The 21801-nt window shown below is 48.9% G+C and overlaps 2 protein-coding genes across 7 annotated transcripts in view; both read left to right on the forward strand.

Moving 5' to 3' along the window:
- The window catches only part of ZC3H18 (zinc finger CCCH-type containing 18), a 45617-nt gene extending 28123 nt beyond the window's left edge, over positions 1–17494 (forward strand). For 4 of the 6 annotated variants that reach the window (XM_018084141.2, XM_018084157.2, XM_018084174.2 and 1 more), the window contains 10 exons: positions 1865–2065; positions 3260–3385; positions 4783–4884; positions 7094–7237; positions 8819–8971; positions 11179–11339; positions 11869–12065; positions 13108–13204; positions 15436–15532; positions 17190–17489. In XM_018084141.2, the coding sequence (XP_017939630.2) occupies positions 1865–2065; positions 3260–3385; positions 4783–4884; positions 7094–7237; positions 8819–8971; positions 11179–11339; positions 11869–12065; positions 13108–13204; positions 15436–15532; positions 17190–17388 (1477 nt within the window). In that variant the 3' untranslated portion in view covers positions 17389–17489. Of the gene's footprint in view, positions 1–1864; positions 2066–3259; positions 3386–4782; positions 4885–7093; positions 7238–8818; positions 8972–11178; positions 11340–11868; positions 12066–13107; positions 13205–15435; positions 15533–17189 lie in introns of all 6 variants that reach the window. The other 2 variants (XM_018084150.2, XM_018084165.2) reach the window with 1 other exon arrangement.
- Positions 17495–21153: 3659 nt separating this feature from the next.
- The window catches only part of IL17C (interleukin 17C), a 1687-nt gene continuing 1039 nt past the window's right edge, over positions 21154–21801 (forward strand). The window contains exon 1 of the mRNA XM_029965525.1: positions 21154–21161. Coding sequence (XP_029821385.1) covers positions 21154–21161 — 8 coding nt within the window. The remainder of the gene's footprint in view (positions 21162–21801) is intronic.

The following is a 21801-nucleotide window of genomic DNA, read 5'->3' on the forward strand; positions in this document are numbered from 1 at the left end:
GCTGGAAGGAGACCTTGGCCCCAGCTATGACTGTTTAGTGTTATTAGGGAGAAGCAGTACGTCCAGTGTGTCTCAAACCCATATTCAGGGTTGTGGTCTTCCTCCATGATTAAATACTCATGGAGTTGTGGCTGTAACGTGGGAAACTTGACCATCCCACTGCAAATATCATGTACTGAGTTAAATAGTGTGTGTTGAAGCAGTATTGGAAAGGGTGAGGATGGAATGAATAATGCTGAGCCATAGCCCTGCCTGGGACTCCCTGACCAGGCAGTTCTGCATGTTAGACATAATTGTCCTCTTTTGAAGCTGGAATGAGATTTGTGGGAGAGGTGAAGGTGAAAGAAGAGTTTCTCCTCATGTAAAATTCTGAATATACTGAGGTAGATATGGGACAAAGAGTAAAATTGCCTTTATATCAGCAAAGATAAGGAAAGAGTCGGATGCTGGATTTTTAGGTCAGCATATCCAAGTTCTGGAGTCAGGAGGAGGTAACACTGCCAGCAAGGAGGGGATGAGGCTCCTTGGTGACTAGTGAAGCCTTCAAAGGGCTGAACAGGCTGCTAACGAAGAGCTTTAATTATCCTGTTGTCTGTTAAGTGTTGAGGCAAGAAGCAGAGTCCCTGGAATTATTAGAAAACTCGGAGGAGGCTTTTTTATCTCAAAAGGTAGAGGAAGTTGGGTGGGGAGTGGTTACTTCAGTCGTGTGACTAATGGGGTGGTACTGGCTGAAGCCAGCCATGGAAGGGGCCTTTCCTCCCCCAAATTCTCACAGAGTTAATTATTTGGAGAAAAGGAACAAACACATCACTGTCCTGGTAATTTGGTGAGTGCAACACACTTCATAAAGCTTTATTCCAGCACAAACTTTGCCTAAAACCCAAGGGAGAAGGTCAGAAGCAGGTGATTGAGTAGTTGGGTGCAGGTTACGGAGGGCAAGGAAAAATTCCAAGTTAAATCACCCAGAGATAAGAAAGGTAATAAAGTCTTGGCCTGAAGAAACTCATCCTGGAGAACTTAAGGAAGTGTCTGGTGCAGGTCCTGAAACGTTGGCCCTGGATTATTTTCAGAGAATTGGAGGGGAGAAGGGAAAACTGGAGAACCAAAAAAGGAGAAATGGGAGTAGAACCCTTAAAAGGGAAGGGAGAAGATGGAGGGTGTCTGGCCTGACCGGTCACATCCTCATGGTTATCAACAACATGTTTGGTGGTGTTTATAAGCACCTGGAGAATAATCCAGTGATAAATCAGCCATGAGCTGCTTTATGCTCAGGTGAGGGAGGAACCATTCCCTTCAGAAGGGTGAGAAGAGGTCACTGTGCCTTGGCCTGTGACACAGCCCCACAAGATGTCCTGATAAGGGAATTGTAGAATAATTCAGGCTGAATCTCAGAAGAGTGACTCTTCTCTCCATCGCACTGGGGGCTGCCTGCCAGGATTGGGCTGCTCCATCTCTACATGTTCAGGAAGAACCAGGTTTCCCATTCCCTTCCCTCTTGCTTGTGTCCATTCCTTCGAGGTCAAAAGCTGAACCTGAAATCAACTGGGAGGTCACTATTTGGTCAGTGTGACAAAGAAGTTCATAAAATTGTAGATTTGCAGATACTGATTTACAAATTGAGAGTTGTTCTAACACTTTATCACCCGAAAGTGATGCTGGACATTCTGCAATGGAGGTTAAACTGGTACTACTATGAGAGGTGAATTTCTAGGGTATTTTCATGGCCCTGTGTATCTATTTATATGTTTTATTACAATATATTTATATTTCTGATATCTTTTCCTGGATCTTTGTGTATCTTCCTTTATAAACCTTATAAACCTCCCTCAGAATCCCAGCTACTTGACTCCTCTTTGTTTTCCAGCCGTCAGCCTGAGCCACCAAAGAAGGACAAGGAGTCGGCCGCGCTCGGCACGGCCCAGTCGAAGCGGGCGGATGAGTGGAAGGATCCCTGGCGCCGATCCAAGTCCCCCAAAAAGAAACTCGGCGTGTCCGTGTCCCCCAGCCGTGCTCGGAGGCGCCGGAAAACCTCTGCTTCCTCAGCTTCTGCCTCTGGCTCCTCCAGGTGAGGGAGGGTGGAGAGCCTGGCACATCCATTAGCGAGTCCAGGAGTTGGATGTGGCCGACTCAGGACCAGGGAAGGTGTTGAGATGTTTGGAACAGGTTGCCCAGAGAGGTCGTGGATTCCCCATCCTTGGAAGTGTTCAAGTCCAGGTTGGATGGGGCTTGGAGCAACCTGGTCTAGTGGAAGGTGTCCCTACCCATGGCAGGGAGTAGAACTGGATGTATCCTTAAGGTCCCTTCCAAATCAACCCATTCCACAATTTTATGTTTGGAAAAGCAGTTCAAGACCTGCTGTTCAGTAACACCTATGGACAGGTAGTGACATGAAATCCAAAAGGGGCAGGGAAAACCGTGGAAGCTGTACTGTGACCTGTTAAAGATAAGGAAGAAGCAAGTCCTCGGAAAAGCCATTTTTCAGATCCATTAGACCTGGATGCAGTGTGGATGTTACTGCCCTTGCATCTAGTAACTGATCTAGATGAAAACTGACCTTAATAGGAGCACAAACAGCTGGAAGCTGTAAAAATTGGAGCTTGGTCACTCCAGGAGAGATGGAGAGATGAGGTGAGCCCACTCCAGTAAGAGCGTGTTGATGCTACTGGGAAAAATTGGGGCTGTGGAGGTTTGACAGAGCCTTAGAGGCTGGAGTGGGGCTTGGAAACCAACAGGTGTAAAACAAGACAAAAAACAGCTTTCAGAAAGAAACTCCCTGAATCTGGGAGCCTCGAGGCAGAAGCTGGATCTGTTTTCTTTGAGTGCTTGAACTTGAAGCTCTTGAAAAAAGGGGGAGAAGTATCCCAGAGGAATGAAGAACATACTGAATTGGAGATAGGGATCTAAAAGCCAAAGCCCTCCTGAAGCAGATTTTCTTGCTGGGATCACTGCACCTGAGGCTTTTCTGTTTTCCCTGACCTGTCAGGGGATTGTCTGGTGAGAAGGCATAAAAATGTGTGGAAGCAGTTCCCAGAAAGGATGGAAAATCAATAACTAAAGGAGGGAAGGCTTATTTAAGGGTGCAAAGAGGGTTGGAATAAGAGGATCCTCCCTTAATGAAAAGAGGGAGCTGAGGATAGGCTGCAGTCCTGACAGGAGGAGAAGACAGTTTTTGGAGCAGAACTTGGAAAGAACATACTTGGAGACTCAGGTCTCAAAGGACTTTTTAAGAGGTTATAAATTTAAAATGTTTTTGTTTCAGGTCCTCTTCTCGTTCATCCACCTATTCTGGTTCAGGCTCCTCACGATCTCGCTCCAGATCATCTTCCTACAGCTCTTACTCCAGTCGCTCCTCGAGGCACAGCTCTTTCTCAGGCAGCAGGTCCAGGTAATGGCTCCTGGGATTTGGAACCAATGGAAAAGTGGTTTTCTAACCACTCCTTTTTGCTGCTACTTAAAAGCAAATAACGAGCTCTTGAAATAATCCATTCAAACCACTTCCCTGAGTGAGGGAGGCTGCCAGTGTGGATGTTGAATGAGGGAGATCCATCAGCCACCCCCTCCTCTCCTCAGTCCTCCCACCCATGAGCATGGTGCTGTTGTGGCTGGGCCCTTTCCCATGCCTCTGGTAAATTAACATTCCCATCATTTGCATTTTATGATTGGAAGAAGTTCACCAGCATCTCTTTTCTATGGCACTGGAATTTATATTTCAAGAGGCAAATCACATTTCTTTATTAAAGCAGTTGTGTCTTGTGATAGTCCTGACACTTCAAAGCAGCAATTCAGTGTCCCAGGCTGATTAAACAAACAGAGGGATGTTTATTCCTCTGCAACTTCCTTGCCCCTGCAGACAGTTTCCCAAGTCTGGAATATACATAGTAGAAGAACTGGCTCCCTGGATAGGCACCTCTTCAAGGGCTCAAATCACACAGAGTGGATCACAGGAGACCTGGTTTCTCCTAGGAAAGGCTCAGGTAGAAGCTAATCTCACCTGGAGAGCAGTCTGACCCTCCCCCATCCACCCCATTCTGGGCTCTGCTCCTTGCAGGACAGTGCCAGGTGTAGGTGACCCACTTGGACCTCTCCCTGAATGTAGGAGAGTGAGGAACACCCTGGTCCCTAACTGTTCCCCAGAAGGCCTGTCATCCAGATGTCCAGCTTTCTGAGGTACTGGGATGCAACAGAGGGACTTCCAGTCTTGGCAGTGGGATGAATCACCTGAGCACATGTTGTGTCCTGCCAGTGGCTCAGCTCAGGTCAGTCCTGGGCTTAGGAAACAGCTCCTGCCCTTTGATTTGTTGCCTTTGAGATGCACCACATTTTTCACCTTGTGTTAAATATTAGATTTAGGTGTATTTTTTGTGTCTTTCTCCCAAGGTTTTTAGGGGTTTGCTGCTGTTTAAAGGATAAACTGCACTAGGAATTACAGGGCATAAAGCAGGTTGAGGCAATTCGTGCTGAACTTGCAAGTCAAAATTGTACTTATTTTCCCATAGACATTCTCCCTAAGGAGAGAATCCAGAGAGTATGGAAACAGCCTCAGGTGTTGGTGTGGAATACCTGCAGTGCCTCTCTTCCAGCTGACCCTATTTTTTCCTTTTGTTTTCTTCTTTTACCACTGTTTGATGACACAAGTTAAGTTTTGTTGAAGAGTCCAAATATAAAACAAGTTTAAGCTCAGGACTTCCTGGCAAGGAAGGAGTGGTGTCAAAATGCACTGAAAGCCAGTAAAACCTCTTGCAATCCCAGAGACTGAGCTGAGTGATGTCTTTTCCCTCCTAGATCACGGTCCTTCTCATCTTCTCCCTCTCCTTCTCCAACACCATCTCCACACAAGCCACTGGCGAAGGCTAAAGGGGAGTTATTGCCACCTCCTGGGAAAGGGTAAGGCTTCATCTCCCTCTGGATACCCCAGTGCAGAGTCCAACAGGAGCCTAATCCCCCGGTCAGACCCTTCTGACCTTCAGTGGCCTTAGGCTGAAGGAGGGCAGAGTGAGGAGGGATACTGGGAAGAAATTCTTCCCTGTGAGGGTGGGGAGGCCTGGCACAGGTTGCCAGGGAAGCTGTGGCTGCCCCATCCCTGGAAGTGTCCAAGACCAGTTTGGACAGGGCTTGGAGCAACCTGGGATAGTGGAAGGTGTCCCTGCCCATGGCAGGGGGTGGAACTGGATGATCTTTCAGGTCTTTTCCAACCCAAACTATCCTGGGATTCTACAACCTGGTTGGCAGCTGAAGGAAGAAATGAAAGATGCAAAATAGAACCTGCATAGAAGAATGTTTAGTTTGGCATATTTAATTAAATAATGGCACTTTAACTTACAAAATACAAGTTAAACTGCTCAAGTATCCTTAAGTATTACATGTATATATGAGTGTTTAAACATATGCCTGATTTACTGCTTAAACTGTGTGTGCAGATATATTTACACAGCAGCTCTATGAGAGTTTAATTCATTACTGTGGCTTTGGTTAATTCACAGCCTTAGAATAAAGAAATGGTTCAGCTTCATCAGCTTTTAACACTGGAATACAAATGAAAACAGGACTATGAAGGTGTTTTTGGCACATTATGACAGTGCTCCTGCTCTTTTAAATTCCTGAAATTGCTATTTCACAAACTCTACAATAGTAAATTACAGATATGTTGGAGGGTGACACAACACCGTAGTGATGTCACCTCTTTTAAGGTGACCTGCAAATAAGTGACACCATGGGAATCCCCCTAAATTCTCCAGAATATGGGACAGTCCCCCTTGCCACACTTTTTGTACCTTATTAACCTGGGGGGTTGGGGTTTTTTTCCTTCTCCACTCAGGGCTCAGCCCTCAGAGGCCTCGTTCAGCACCTGCAGCGATGTCTTTGCACCCTCCCAGTGCTCCTGCAGTGCTGGTTTGGTAACACCACAGCACTAGGACAAGGATTATTTACACTAGATAACATGGCTTGTGCTTAATCCTGTGTTCTGCAGGGGATAAATGCAGATATTGAGCACAAGAGGAGGAATTAACAGTGTCTTTGTGCAGACAACCACCTCCCTGATTAATCAGTGCTGGGATGTACCAGTGCCTAAAGGGAGCTGGAGAAGGACTTTGGACAAGGGCCTGGAGTGACAGGACATGGGGAAATGGCTTCCCACTGCCAGAGGCAGGGTTAGATTGTGAGGGTGGTGAGGCCCTGGCACGGGTTGCCCAGAGAAGCTGTGGCTGCCCCATCCCTGGAAGTGTTCGAGGTCAGGTTGGACAGGACTTGGAGCAGGAAGGTGTCCCTGCTCCTGGCAGGGAGATCGAACTGGATGGGCATTAAGGTCTCTTCCAAGCCATACCATTCCATGATCATATGTTGAGCAGTATCCAGCTGTCAGAGCAGAGGTTGGAGTGCTCTGAGCCCTGAACTGAGCAGCACTGAAGAACCACAGTGATTTCCATCTCACATAGTGGGTGCTAAATAGTGCAGTGTTATTCCCATCCAGTTTTCCACGGGGAAACACAACCCAAGGGGTGGATCCAAGGGATATTTGCACACACAGGCTCTTGTGCATCCTCCTGATCTGTGTGATGGAATGAAAAAGAGCATTTTTTCATTAACTGTGTGTGTTTCATTCTTAAACCTGACTGGCAGATTTTAAGTAGGTGTATGTGTTTGGGATAAAAATGCATGGAATCAGTAGGATAAGAAACAGTGATTCACACAGTCTACTTCAAGAGTTAATTTACAAGTCAAATATCTCCCAAATTGCCTGTTTTGTAGTAATTTGACTCTGAAAAGGTGAATTGAATATGGGAAACAAGTCTTCAGGGAAATCTGTGTTGTTTGTGTTTTAGTGAAATAACCAGCTGTCTGTAGCTGCAGGAATTACATCTAGACCAGGTTGGATTTGGCTTGGAGCAACCTGGTCTAGTAGAATTTGTCCCTGCCCATGGCAAGGGGTGGAATGAGATGAGTTTTAGGGTCCATTCCCACACAAACCATTCCATGATTCCATAGTCAATATAACGTTGATCAACAACAAACCTGAGCACATCTCATTGCTTGTGAGAATATGGTTTGTACCTACTGACTTTAATCACACACGTGAAAATTGTCATTTTTACAGTGACAAATCTGTGAAGAAACTCACTGCCCTTCCAGTCCCTCAGCCACTCACTAAAATTACAACAGCTGCTCCAGAGCCAGCCAAGCCAGGGGATAATCGGGAGGCGAGAAGGAAGGAACGTCAGACACGGACTCCACCCAGGAGGTAAGATTGCTGCAGGTGGAGTGAGCCTTGATCTCCTGGAAGATACAGCAAATCCAGGGTTCTTCTCCAGAGTACCACCAGGGCTCTTCGATGTTAAAGGATAAATCCATTTCCTGGGGCAGGGAGGGAATGGGAAGAGAGGGAAGGAGTGGGAGGTGGGGTGAATGTTTGTCACAGCAAGTGGCTCCTGCCTCTGAAGGCAAGGGGGATGAAGTAGGTGGAAAAATGAATTGTGTCAAAAACAGGGCTTGGAGTGGGGGGAAAAAAGGCAGTTTTGAGAGCTGCTGGTTGTGGAGGTGGTACAGCGAGGAAAAAGGTATATTTGGTCAGAGACAGATCTGATGGGATGGAGGATCAAGCTTTGTGTTGGGTTTGGACCCTCTTTATTCTAAATATGTGCAGGGAGTATTTCTGTGTGGTCCTGGGAGCATCCAGCAGGAGCAGAGCATCCAGCAGGAGCAGTTCTATAGGAGCAGAGGAGGGAAAACTCCACTGCCTTCACTGTCCTAGTACACATCTTGCTGGCTCCCTGCCCTGCTTTCCCTTCCTGCCTTCATCTTATGTGACTCCAATATTCCAAGTGAAATAGCAGTGTGGTACCTCTGTGTCTGGTCTGTGGAAGCAGCAATTTGGTGTGTAAGAAATGTATTTCCTAGAAATATCTGTTTTATGAGTGCACAAGGAGCCTGGGAATGTTTCATGCCTGCAGTAAGGCATGTATGGTTTTCTTGGATCATGGGAGATTTTTGAAGATGGGTCTAAGTCTGTTTTCCACTCAGGTTTTCAGAAGCATCCCAAGTCAGTTCTTAATTTTCCATGGCATTGGATCTCCTCCTTCTTCCCAGAAGCTGAGTGCCTGGGCTGTGCAATTCTGTCTCCGTTGATGAAAACTGATGATGACGATTTCTTTTCTCTAGAAACTCTGTATCAGTTCTAGTTTCTGTTTCTCTTTCTTTAGTTAATGATTAATATTCATCTCGGATGTTTTTAGCCACCTTCCCTTTATTCCAATCTTGGATTTTCAAGGTGGTTTTTTTCATGCTTATACCCACTGTCCTACACTCTCCAAATGACAGAACAACTCTATTTATTCTAGGACTGATATTCTAGTCCCAAAAATGTGTAGGGTTATTTGTACAGCCTGAAATACGAGATATCCCACTGCATTACACAGTTAGCAATTCTAGTTTGTAGGAAGCTGTCCTAGGATAGAGCTAATTTTCTTTTTAGTGTCTGGTGTGTTTTGGATTTAGGATGAGAATAATGTTGATAACGTGGATGTTTTGGTTGTTGCTCAGTAGCTCACCCTAAGTCTGAGTTTCCCATGTTCAGGAGGGAGGGAGCACGGCCAGGACAGCTGACCCAAACTGGCCATGGGGATATTCCACACCACAGAACATTATTCCCAGTGTATAAACTGTGGGAGGTGGCGGGAAGAGGCCAATCACTGCTGAGGGCATTGATCAGAGGGTGGTGAGCAACTCTGTTGTGCATCACTTGTTTCTCATGGGTTTTTCCCCCCCTCTCTCTCCTTTTCCTTACAGTTACTATTGTGTGATGGTGTCACTTGCTGTCTTGCAGGAGGACCATCAGTGGCAGCATCAGTGGCAGTGCCAGCAGCTACAGCGGCTCCAGCTCCCGATCCAGGTCCTTGTCTCGGTCTCTCTCCAGATCTCATTCCAGATCATCCTCTGCCTCAGTCTCCCACTCCCCATCTGGGTCCAGGAAATCCAGGTATCTGCAACCCTTCATTACTGTTATTTAAGTAGGAGAGATTGTGACTGTTCCTCACTGTTGTGTTTTTTTGCAGCAAAAACTCTCTGTAGCTTCCAGTAGCAGAGGCTACAGGTGACTGGGAGGTGGGATAAAGTTGGTTTTGTGTTACAGATCCCAAGTACTGAGTTGTGACAGAGTACAGTGTTGGAGAGGGACTTTTCACAAGGGCATGGAGTGATAGGATGAAGGGGAATACCCTTAAGCTGAAGGAGAGGAGGTTTAGATGGGATATTGGAAAGGAATCCTTGCTTGTGAGGGTGGGGAGGCCCTGGACAGGGCTTGGAGCAACCTGGTCTAGTGGAAGGTGTCCCTGCCCGTGGCAGGGAGATGGAACTAGGTGATCATTCAGGTCCCTTCTAACCCAAACCATTCCATGATTCTATGATATTTTCCTTGTGGTTTATTCATGGAAATTAGCTTGTCACATGTGCCCAACTGCCCATTTAGCCTAAATTGCTTCCAAAAGATCTTATAACCACATCCTAATTGCTTTACAAGTGAACAGTTCAGGCTACAGAGCTTTCCTCTCCCAAAGCTCTCCTACCTCTGGTTCTTGCATGTCCTTAGGGAAGATGCTTGACCTGTCAGAAGAGGTAGGTCAGAAAATCCCTGAAAGGCCCAGCTAATGATATTTTTCTTTTGCTGGTAAAGTTGCACAGCCAGTTCCCTTTGTGTTTAGCCCCAAGTGAACAGTTCTAAGGCTGTTAGTCTGTGGGATGTGTAGACACCAAACTCCCTCCAGCAAAGAGTCATAAAATAAACCTCTTTCGAGTCATTCATTCAGGCTTTTGCATCTGTTCACACACAAGAGTCCTTGAAAACTCACAGGCAGAGCACTTCCCTGGGACACAGATTTAAGGGTAGACCTGTAGTGCAAAACTAGTGGATTAGGCAGGATTTGGCTCTGAGCAGCTCTAATTCACATCCCTGAACTCTGTGGAACTCCAAGCTTCAACATCCGCGTTATTTTACAGAAATCCAAACTTGTTTACCACATGCTTGTCACATTCATCAGCTCAGGGGTGATGCAAGAGCTTCAGAGAGCTGGGCACGGGTGGGGAAAAATGAACACAGGAGTTGCTTGTGTGGCTCTGGGGCTGTGGGTGCTGCTCCTCCAGGGGTGTGGGGAAGGGGAAAACGGAGGAAATACGGTGTGTGCCCAAACCAGCTTTGCTGTGACATCCTGTAGCCTGGACAAGAGTTTCTGGCTCATCCTGTCACCGTTGCAACAATCCATGTGACCTCTCAGAGCTCAGCTCCATCATGTTTAGGTTGGATATCAGGAAAAGGTTCTTCCCCCAGAGGGTGGTTGGGCACTGAACAGGCTCCCCAGGGCAGTGGTCACAGCCCCAAGGCTGCCAGAACTCAGGCAGCATTTGGACAACACTCTGGGACAGTGGGATTGTTGGAGTGTCCTGTGCAGGGATGGGAGTTGGACTTGATGATCCGTGTGGGTCCCTTCCCACTCAGAATATTCTATGATTCTATGATGCCAGCAGGTACAGACTGCAGTTTGTAGCAGGGTTGGTCTGTGCTAAAGCTACCACAGCCTGTTCAGTTATCCCAATCCAGCCTCCAGCCAGGGAGCCTGGATCTTGCTGGCAGGGCAGGTTGGTGAGGCCTGTGGAACAGGCTGGAGAGGCTGCCTGAATATTCATGGAGTTAACGTATGTCTGGAATGGTTAGGGGTGGAAGGGACCTCAAAGCTCATCTAGTCCAACCCCCCCTTGCACTAGATCAGGTTGCTCCAACCCTGTCCATCCTGGCCTTGAACACTTCCAGGGATAGACACTATTAGGAGATGACCATCTTGGAGTTATCCTCCCTGTCATTACCTGTCGTGACAGTAAATGTTTGCCAACACCAGAAACCCTGCCAGGGAACCCTTGCCCTGAGCCATAACACTGACCTGTGACAGCACACCCTGCTTTCACTCCTTGTTTTTCTGGGCAAACAGTGACCTGTTTACATGTTGCCTTAATTACTTTCTAGGTGTACATCTTACGTGTTTGGGAATTTTCATATCGTCGGCACCCCAGGACACACGGCCTTTGTTCCTGGTCGTTGCCTGCCTTTGAGCTTCCTGACATCCAGCCAGGGGAATGGAAAAAGGTCTCACCACTGCCTGATTGTTGTTGCTTTCTTGAGCTGTTGTTTCTTTGCAGGTCCCTGAGCGTGAGCAGCGTCTCCTCAGTGTCCAGTGCCTCGTCCAGCAGCAGCTCCGTGCGCAGCGCCGACTCCGAGGACATGTACGCGGACCTGGCCAGCCCCGTGTCCTCGGCCAGCTCCCGCTCCCCCACCCCAGCCCAGCAGAAGAAAGGTAGAGGTACCTGCTTTAGTGCTTTTTCCTCTATGGAGTCCTGGGAAAAGAAGGGAAGAGCAATGATCCTATATAACTTACTTGGGAATACTGTGGGCTCCAGGAAAATCGTTGAGCACAGACCAGGGGAGCCCAGAGGTGTTACCTGGGCAGGGTGAGGCCATGGAGCAAATTTATATTCACATCCTTCCATCCCTGTGCCTGTGGCTGTCTCATGCCTTTACCTCCCTGAGAGTTCTTCCTCTCTTATTCTCTTTCACCCTTGGAAGGTGATGAAAATCCGGACAACTCCAGTATCATGTTACTCTTTCTTTGTTGTTTTTAGACCGTAGCAGAGTTGGCGGCAAAAGCCTTTTGTTCTTTGTGTTTTATATTCCTCTCTTTGGAAATTCTGGTTTCCTGAATCCTTTGACCCTGGGGCCACGTGCTGTGTAAACTGATGTGGGCTTTTCCAGTCCCTGGAGCAGCGTCCTCTTGCCCTTCCCTCCAAAGGATTCAGTCCTAAGTCACCACATCTGCTCTCTGGTTTCAACAGGAAAGTCAAAAAAAGAAGACAGTGCTAAAGAGGAGAAGCGGAAACGGGATGTGCCTGCTCAGCTCCTGAAATCAGCCAAGCCCACCCAGGGCAGCAAATCCCAGCAGCTGCTCCAGAGCCAGCAGCCCTCGGCCCCCCAGTCGCAGCAGGGCGGCTTCAGTGGGCACAAGGAGATCAAACTGACCCTCCTGAACAAGGTGAGGGGGGTGGATGTCTGAGATTCCCTCCTCACAGGGATCCCAGCAATGGGTGGGATGGATACGGGTGGAAGGGGAGCTCCAGGCTCCATGCTGGCAGGATGAGCTCAGCCAGGAAGATCTGGAGCTGGATTGGAGGGCGGCAGACAGAACCAGTCTGGCAGCAACACACCCTGTGGTGGCTTCAGTTTGCGACTGTGTTGGCGGCTTCCCTGGGGCACATTCCTGCTGCAGCTTCAAGGGCTCTTCCCGCTTGCTCGAAGGCTGCAGCCAGAGTCCCACATGTGCCGGGGCCTTTCCCACTGGGAGCATACTCCCGGCACGCTTCCGAGCACGCTCTCCTCCCACTGGAGCGAGCTGCTGACGAGTCATTCACTCGAGTCAGGAGGTAAAAGTGTGCCCACTTGGCTCTTCCCCCTTTCCCACTGATCCCGCTGCCCCAGTTGGGAGCCTCCAGCAGTGATCGCAATCCACATCATGTGGGAGAGTTTGGCCTCGTGGGGTTTTGTGCCGGGGCAGGGTGTTGGCCCCGCTCACGTGGGCAGGTTCCTGTTTTTGAAGCGTTAATATTTTGCTCTGACAGCCCAAATTCCCCAGCACAGTCTGAGGCTGCAGATTTTTCTACTTCCCTGTGCTCTGACGTGAGGCGGCTTTATCATGGCCAGGAAGCTGCTCTGTAGGGAGGAGTGTGCAGTGACACATGACTGCCAGCACCCTCAGAGCCTGGAAAAGGCAGGGCTCCACATGCCTCCTTAACATCTGCTATCCTTGGTGCTGCTGGAAAAAAAAACCATCCCAAAAAGCTGCTGTTTTCCTGTTTCTATTCTGAAAATAGCGCAGTGTTAACCCCCAGTGCAAGAGGATGTTGCCGTTGCCTTCTGGTGGTTGGGAATGACACGATCCAGGGGAGGTTGGGACTGGTGTGTGGAAAGAGTTTAATGGGAGAGGTGGTTGCATGAGCCAGGTACCATCGCAGGGAGATGATGGTTCCTTGGAGGGAAGTGGCTGCTCAGCTCCGTTGTCTGTTCTAATTCCATTTCAGGCAGCTGACAAAGGAAGTAGGAAGAGATACGAGCCAGCAGACAAGGACAGGCCAACCTCCCCTCCAGCCAAACGGGCCAACCTGTCCCCTGACAGAGGTGAGACATCAGCCATCCCTGGGCTCCTGGCCTGTCTGGGTTCCTGCTCCCGGTTCCTGCTCCAGGCAGTGCTTGGGTGACAAATGTCCCATGAAAGCCTCTGCTCCAAGAATCCAATAACCAGAAAGATTAATTACAGTCATGTGTCCTTCCAAAACTTCAGAGTGTGTAATTGCCACCAGGTACTGGGGCTGTATTGCCCATCCTGCTGCAAAAACACGGCAGAGGGGGGCCCTGGCATGGGTGAGGTCAGACCAAACCTGGCCTTACCACACTGTCCATTGGGCACATTGTGCCCGTTGTGGCTCCATTGTGTCCATGTAAGTCCTTTCCAAAAAAATAACCCCCTTGCTTTAAAGACACAGAGCACTCACCTCCATATCCATCCCTCCACAGCCTCCTACTCGCTGCTGGTGTCCTTGGATGTGGCTGTCAAAGTCAGGAGAGGTTTAGATTGGGTACTAGGGAACATTTTGTGGTGGAGGCCCCATCCCTGGAAAAGTTTTCAAAAACCGTGTGGATGTGGCACCTGAGGACATGGTTAGTGGTGGACATGGTGGTGCTGGGTTGATGATTTTAAAGGTCTTTTCCAGCCTTAACCATTCCATGATTCTAAGTCATAGGAGTTTCCTTTACTGCATCCTGGAGTTTTCTCTACCTTGGATTCCAGTGCATCCCAGTGAATCTTACCCTGACAGACAGGCTTGTGGCGGTGCTTAGAAAGGGAGTGCGGGCTGCCAAGGCCCCAGAATGGATGGATGCAATAACTGCCTGCATCACCCATCCTGTGAAATTAGATGATTTCCCCACTTGTGTGTGACACAATCCACTCTGCCCTGGATGTTTAGAAAGACTCGGGCTTTCCAAGTGTTCTCCCAGGCCTTGAGTCCTCACCAGAGGCTGTAACACCTTGGAAAACCGAGCTGGTGATCCGAAGAGAGGGAACTCAATGCCACATTCCAGCCTGTGCTGTCGCTGCCAGAAAGCACAGGGGGTGGGGGGAGTTGGCAGCCAGAGGTGGCTGGTTGTGACGTCGGAGCCAGCACTGCCACGTGATGTTGTTTTCCCTGGTGGCTCAGCTGTAGGTGGATCTTGTTGACTCTGGGTCCCAGCCAGCAAGAATTTGTGTGCTAATAACCTGGTTGCATTTGACTCCTGCAGAGGCAGCATGGACGGGACTGGGTGAGGTTGAAGTTCACTGGGATCTAGTTCACAGGCTGCTGAGTTGCAGACGAGTGAATGGGCCAACCCAGCATATTTTACAGATATAAACATAGATGTAATTCTGTACTATTTCTTGTCTTGGTCTTATAAAGCAATTTTTAAGCTGTAGCAAATCACAGAATCATGGAATGGTTAGGGTTGGAAGAGACCTTAAAGCTTATCTCATTCCACCCCCCCTCCATGGGCAGGGACACCTTCCACTAGACCAAGTTGCTCTGAGCCCCGTCCACCCTGGCCTGGAACACTTTCAGTGATGGGAGTCCAAGCCCTGAAGCCTCAAATCCCAGTGGCAAAGGTATCCTTGGCTGACTTGGGACTGAACCCCTCAGTGTTCCAGCACCCGACTGGTCAATGGTGGTACCCTGAGTCTGTCTCACCTGGATCTGTGGTGTCCAGAGCCTGACCTGTCACAGTGTCCATCCTCAGGAGCAGAGGGATGCCCTGGCACACAGAGGTGCTGCTGCCAGGAGGGACTGAGCACCCTTCCAGGACCCCAGTGAGCTTCCCCTCATCCCTGAGCCCCCATGACAGTTCCATGACAGTTCCAGGCAGGGCATCGCAGCTCAGCCTGTGAACAAACACGGGGGTGATGTTGCCTGAAGGATGGTCCTGTTGGCTCCAAAAGCAGCAGAACTGCCCTCACCTGTCACTCTTTGAGCCAGTACACCCTGTGACCTTGCCAGTGCAGAGCCAACAGGTTTGCAAGCAAAAAATGCCTTATTCCAGCAGCTGGAGGATGAGGAGAGGCCGGTGCCCTCCCTACAGCTGATGATGTGTACAGGGGATGGTGGGGCACAGCCCTCACTGGTTTCTCTGCTTCCCCTGTAGTGGGGGGAACACTGCAGGAGGTTCTTTTCCTGGCTGCTGCTGGACTGGGCCTTTTTTTGGCATGATCTGGTTTCAAGAGAGCACTGATACACTGCTGGGGGGGTTCAGCAGGTAGAGAAGTGAACTGTGCCTTGGTGACAAGCAGGAATATCTTCCTCTTTCTTTTCCTCTCCCAACAGGCTCTCGTGACAGGAAGGCGACTGGGAGACTCTCATCCCCCAAACAGGAGCGACAGAGGGGCCAGAACCCAAAACCTTCCCCTGCACAGGCAGACAGGTGAGTGCTGCTTGTTCTCTGGGCTCCCTGTGGGCCAGGCTGGGCTCACACTTTCCCAGGGCAGCTCCAAGGCTCTAGGACTGCAGTTCCCAGTTGCCATGGAGCACAGCAGGAGGAAGGACGCAGAGCTCCCTGGGCAGGTGCCAGAGGTGCTCAAGGCTCCGTGCAAAGCTGAGCCATTCCAGCTTGGAGATGAGCCGGAGCCCAGGGGTTTTCTTGAGGTCAGTCCCAGCAAGAGGAGCCAAGTGGGTCAGGTGTGAGCCCCATCAGTGCCTCGTTTAGCACAGTGTTAATGAGCAAGAGAGTACAACCCCTTCACCCGCTGCTGCCCAGCTCCTTCTGGCACCTGGCTCCAGTGCCTGATTCCCATTTTTCCCAGCCTGGCTTACCTTGCTACTGTGACACATTAAAACGTGTCCTCTGACAGCCCTGGCTTTGCGCTTTGCCGTCCCCTGAGGTGACAGGTGACCAGCTCACGTCCAAATTCCTGGAAGCCTGTGCCCACTGCTGTACTGGGTGTATCCCATTGCAGGACTGGACACGTGGCTTCAGGGGCTGAAGGTTGTGGAGCACCTGTGGTACACCTGGGGCTCTCTCAGGCCTGTAACCAGACAATGCTGCTTTGCATTTCTCCAGTGTCATCTCTCCAAGGATCTCTGGAAGCAAACGCATCCCAGTGTTCCTTGGCTGGCCGCACTTGTGCCATCCCTTCCCTTCCCTTCTCCCATCTTGGGCCACGAACAAGCCTCAATTTCCATGTCTCAGAGTCTTTCCAAACCAAAACCTCACCCTGCTGCCACAGCCCTGTCCTGCCTCAGGCCCTCAGGTCCTGTTTTCCAGCAGTGACGGGAACCTCAGCCATTCCAGCCCAGCACTGGTATCACATCAATGATTCCTGACCCTCTAATCCTGCTGCTCTCTGAGTTGGCAGTGGCACATGGTGGGTTTGATGTGCCCTATGCCAATCTGGGGGATAGGAGGGGGTTACAGACATACTTGGTTTCTCCAGGGCACCACAAGGCCCACTGGCATCACAGGGAAGGGGCTGTCAGGATTTGGGATTGTGGGGCTGCTCCAGGGCTGCTCACCCCTCTTTGTCTCTCTGCCACTCCCTTGAGCTGCTCACTGCACCCAAGAGATAGCACAGCCCATGGTGCCGAGTTTATTCTGGGAATCTCCCTGGAACAGCTGATTTTTTTACTATTTCAGCTAGTTTTTAACCCAAGGCCTCTCGTTTTCTCCCACCAGCTCTTGGAGTGATGTGTTAGGTGTGACACTTCCTGATAGATTAGTTTAGATCAGAAATTAGGGAGAAACTCTTCTCTGTGAGGGTGGGGAGGCCCTGGCATAGGTTGCCCAGAGAAGCTGGAACTGCCCCATCCCTGGAAGTGTCCGAGGCCAAGTTGGACAGGGCTTGGAGGAACCTGGTGTAGTGGAAGGTGTCCTTACCCATGGCAGGGGGTGGGACTGGATGAAATTTTAGATCCCTTCCCACCCAAGCCATTCCATGATTCCATATGGTTTAGTGGGCATGGTGGGATCCAGTTGAAACTTGGACTTGATGATGTCTTTTCCATCCTTAATGATCCCACCAGGGCAGATGTCTTTGAGGTTTTTCCAGTGCCTCTCACCTACCTCTCCTTTCTCTCTCTCCCAGGAAACGCCAGCTCTCCCCTCAATCCAAGAGCTCCAGCAAAGTCACAAGTGTCCCAGGCAAGGCATCCGACCCGGGTCCTGCAGCCGTCAAGGGGGGCAAGTCCAGCACCCTGTCACGGCGGGAGGAGCTCCTGAAGCAGCTCAAGGCGGTGGAAGACGCCATCGCTCGCAAGCGGGCCAAAATCCCGGGAAAAGTATAGTGGGCCATGCCCTGTAGTGACTGTTGATGTTTTTATAAATAGTGGAAAAAGTGGCCACTTTGGGATTTTGCAGTTCTGTCTTCATTTTGGCTGCGATTCTTTTTAAAAAACCCACACAAAACAAAAAAATTAAGGAAGTTCTGTCAGCCGAGACTCCCGCGACGACTCGCTCCGGCTCCATGAGTGCCAGTGGCTCCGGAGCCGTGTAAATTCTGCACAGAGGACTCCAGCCCCGTGGGATGCTCCCACTTCTCTCTCCCCTCCCCTCTTTGCTAGCCTCGAGTTGTATTCTCCTAGTTAGCCCTGCTGTGTGTTGAGTGTCTTCAGCAATGCAGTTCTAGTTCCTGTGTGCCGAGAGAGCCGAAAACTGCTGTGAACTGCTGGCAACACCCCCTCCTCCCCCAGGAACAAATATATATATATTCTTGCCTCAATCCCCTCGGGAATGACCTGTCCTTTCTTTGGAGCAGCGGATTGGTTCAGTTGATTTCCCAGGAGCCCTGCAGGTGTTGTGGGCATGTCTGTCTAACAGGAGGGTCCTTCTTCCTTTGATTTTTTTCTCCCTTTTTTTTTTTTTTTTTTTTTTTTTTTTTTTAGGGATCTCCCTGAAATAAAGTATTTTGATAACCAGTTTTTCCTTTTCCTGCTCTTCTCTGCATCCCATCTCCACCCTCTCCCCTGCCTTGGGAGTCTGTACCCCTCAGTTTGAGGGGACTTGTAGTTTATTTTTCCAACTCTGCTGCTCCGTGGAGCTGGAAGAGCTACCCTGTCTCCTGAGGGAGCAGCCAGTATGAAACCAGTATCCCAGTGGTGTGTTAGTGGGTGGCTCTGCAGCTCGTGCCCTGGCTGGCATTGTCTGGGGGGTGCCTCTTATAAAGCTGCTTCATTTAGGAGTGATGTTTAGGGTCCCTGAACCCCCAATACCCTGGAATTTCACTACCTTCAATCTTGCTCCTTGCTCCCAGTGTAAAACCAGTATCCCAGTGGTAGTGGGGGTCATCATCTGGGGGTCCCTCTGACAAACCCCCCTTATTTAGAGGTTGATGTTTGGGGTCCCTGAACCCCCAGTGTTTGGGGTCCCTTTCCCCTCCAGCCCTGCTCCGTGCACCCAGTATGAAACCAGTATCCACTGCTGGTGTTAGTGGGGGGCCCAATGTCTGATATCACCTGGGGGTGTCCCATATAAACCCCCTTCAATTAGGGAACAATCTCTAGGGTCCCTGTCCCAGGCTCCAGCCCTGCTTCTGGCTCCTGGTATGAAAGCAGTATCACACTGGTATTACATGTTAGTGAGGGGACATCATCTGGGGGTGCCTCTGATAAACCTCCCTCATTTAGGGGTGATGTTTAGGGTTCCTGAACTCCTAATCCCCTGGAATTTTCCATCCTCCAGCCCTGCTTCTTGCACCCAGTATGAAACCAGTATCCCACTGGTGGTGGTAAGTGAGAGTCTCTGCAGGCAGTGCCACGGATGGGATCATCTGAAGGTCCCTCTGATAAATCCCTCTGATTTAAGGAACAATATTTGGGGTCCCTGACTTCCCAGTGCTCTGGAATTTCCCATCCTCCAGCCCTGCTCTTTACACCATGAAACCAGTATCCCACTGGTGCTGTTAGAGGCCACTGGGACATCCTGGAGCAAAGAGCAGGGGGTAATCGCTGCCCTTCAGCCCTTTCCAGGGTTGCCCAACTTGGGATTTCTGCTCCAGCAGCCCCGGTGATATCACTGCTTGGGTGATGCAAGGGCATGGCCTGGGGGATGCCCATCACCGTGTCATCGGGGCAGCCAAGCCTCTGGACACCCTTCCCCATCCTCCCTCCTGAAATCCTGGAGGTGTCAGGCTGTGTTCCAGGCTGGCACACGTGGAGTAGAGAAGGAAGTGCACCGGCCCGCGGGGAGGAGGAAGGAACCTGGAGCTGGAGTTTCCAGGTGTGTGCACATCACCTGCCGAGCCCTATAAAAAGGCGGCGGCAGCGGCAGCGCTGCCACTCGGCCGCCTCATCCCTGGGGCAGCACTTCCCAAGGGATACCCCCAGAATTCTGGCGTGTTGCCCCCTAATTTTGGCGTGTTCGCTCCCCCCCAAATTTTGGCGTGTTCCCTCGACACCTGGCTGATGGTAACGTGGGGTTTGGGGGGGCTGGGAGGTGTGAGCATGGGGCTGCTGGGAGTGTGTGGGCACATACGTGTGTGTGTGTGTGTTACATGTTGTGCAGGGCTCTGTGTGTGCATACACACCTGTACACTGGTGTGTTTGTGTGTGTGTGTGTGTGTGTGCATAAGGATTCCCAAGCTGGAAGTGTGGGAATATGAAGGCTGGTGTGTGTAGATACACATGTGCCAATAACATGCGTGTGCATGTGGACAGGTGACTGCTGCTGGGTTTGTACTTGGACATATGTATTTATGTGTGTTTATATGCATACACGTATGTTTTATGTGTTTGTATGTATATATGTGTATGCTATGTGGGGGAATATAGTGCTCCAAGGGCTGCCCAGAATTATGTGCACACCTGTGTTTGTGGCTGCTGGGGAGGGGTGTGTGTGTGTGTCCATGTGCCCACGGAGGGCAATTTGGATATGTGTGCGTGTGTGTGTGTGTGTGTGTGTGTGTACGTGTGCTGGCACACCTGGCCATATGCATGTATGGATATGTGCTGTCAGCTCTGCGTGGGTGTGGAGATGCACCGGGGCTGATACCGCTGTGTTTGTGTGTGTGTGTGTGTACATACATGTCTCTCTGTGTCCATACGTGTGTGTACATACGTGTGTGTGTGCATGTACATGTATCTCTGTGTGTGCACATACACGGGTCTACTCTGTGTGTGCACAGGTGTCTGTCCATCTGTGTGTGTGCATGTGTCTGTGTCTGTGCACAGCAGGGTAGTGGGCATGTAGATGTGCATATATACATGTATATACATATATACATACATATTTTTATACATATACATATGTGCTTGTACCTATGTATGTGTGCAGACGTACTGGCAATAATGTGTGTGTTACACACGTGCTGGTGTCTTCACACGTGCACACACCTGTGCCTGTGCTAATACTCTGTGTGTGTGTGTGTACACACTATCAATAGACACATAATTTTATTTATTATCACAAGTTTTTAATGTATTGTTTATATTTTATAATTTTATTTAATAATATTTTAATATAACAATAGAAGTTATATTATTTTTATTGTGTATAATTTTATTATTTAATATGTATTTTATATTATTTATTTATATTTAAGTTGTATTTATTGTTTATTTATTATTTCAGGTGTGCATGCACACACAAACAGAGGTACTTTCTATCTGTGTCTGTGCCTGTATATAGATGTCTATAGGTGCATATGTGTGTGTATGTGCAGGTAGTTTCTGCATGTTATTAGCTGTAAACATGTTTGGGTGCACATGCATGTTTGCATACATGTTACTCCTGTAAGGGTTGGGATGTGCCATATGTGTGTGCTGGCTCTGTGAGTGTACATATATATATATATATATATATACACATGTGTGTGTATGTATGTATACATATACATATATGTGTATATGTATGTATATGTGTGTGTGTACATATGTATATGTGTATATGTACGTATATATATGTGTGTGTACATATATATACCCACAAGTGTTCTCTGTGTATATATGTGTATATATACAGGTGGTTGTTGTGTATCTATAGCTCAGGGTACGTGTGTGTGTGCGTGTGTGTACATGCCTGTATCACATATGTGCTACAGTTTTAGGGTTGGGGTTATGTATAGGTGAGTGCTGGCCCTCTGTGTATGTGTGTGTGTGTGTGTATATTCTGTGTGTGTGTATATTTTGTATTCTGTGTGTATATAGATGTATATATGTATATATATAGGTAGTTGCTGTGTATGTATAGTTGTGGATACATGTTGATTTTGTGTGTGTGTGTACATCTGTCTTGCACACACATATGCCACTGTTTTAGGGGTGTAGGGGTGTATACATCTGTTCTAGCCCTCTTTGTGTACATATATATATATATATATTTTTATACAAATATTCCCTGTGTGTCTATATATGTACAGGTAGCCACTGTGTATGTATGGGGGGGAGGTATTGATATTGTGTGTATACATGTATCACATATGTGCGCTATTTTTTTAGGAGTGGGGATATATAGAGACAGACATAGCTACACAGATATGTAGATATAGAAATATATAGATAGATACAGATATTGAAATATAGAGATAGATAAATAGAGATAGATATACAGATATACAGAAATACAGATATACAGAAATACAGATATATATAGATACACACACACATGTGTTCATGCTCTGGGTGCTGGTGCACATGTGGGTGCAGGCTCACATTTTGGGGAGGCTGTGCTGGAGCTCTGTGTACCGAACCCCTCCATGTCTGGGG

This window comes from Manacus vitellinus, unplaced genomic scaffold, assembly GCF_001715985.3.
Source record: "Manacus vitellinus isolate BGI_N305 unplaced genomic scaffold, ASM171598v3 scaffold_10_pilon, whole genome shotgun sequence".
NCBI lineage: Eukaryota > Metazoa > Chordata > Aves > Passeriformes > Pipridae > Manacus > Manacus vitellinus.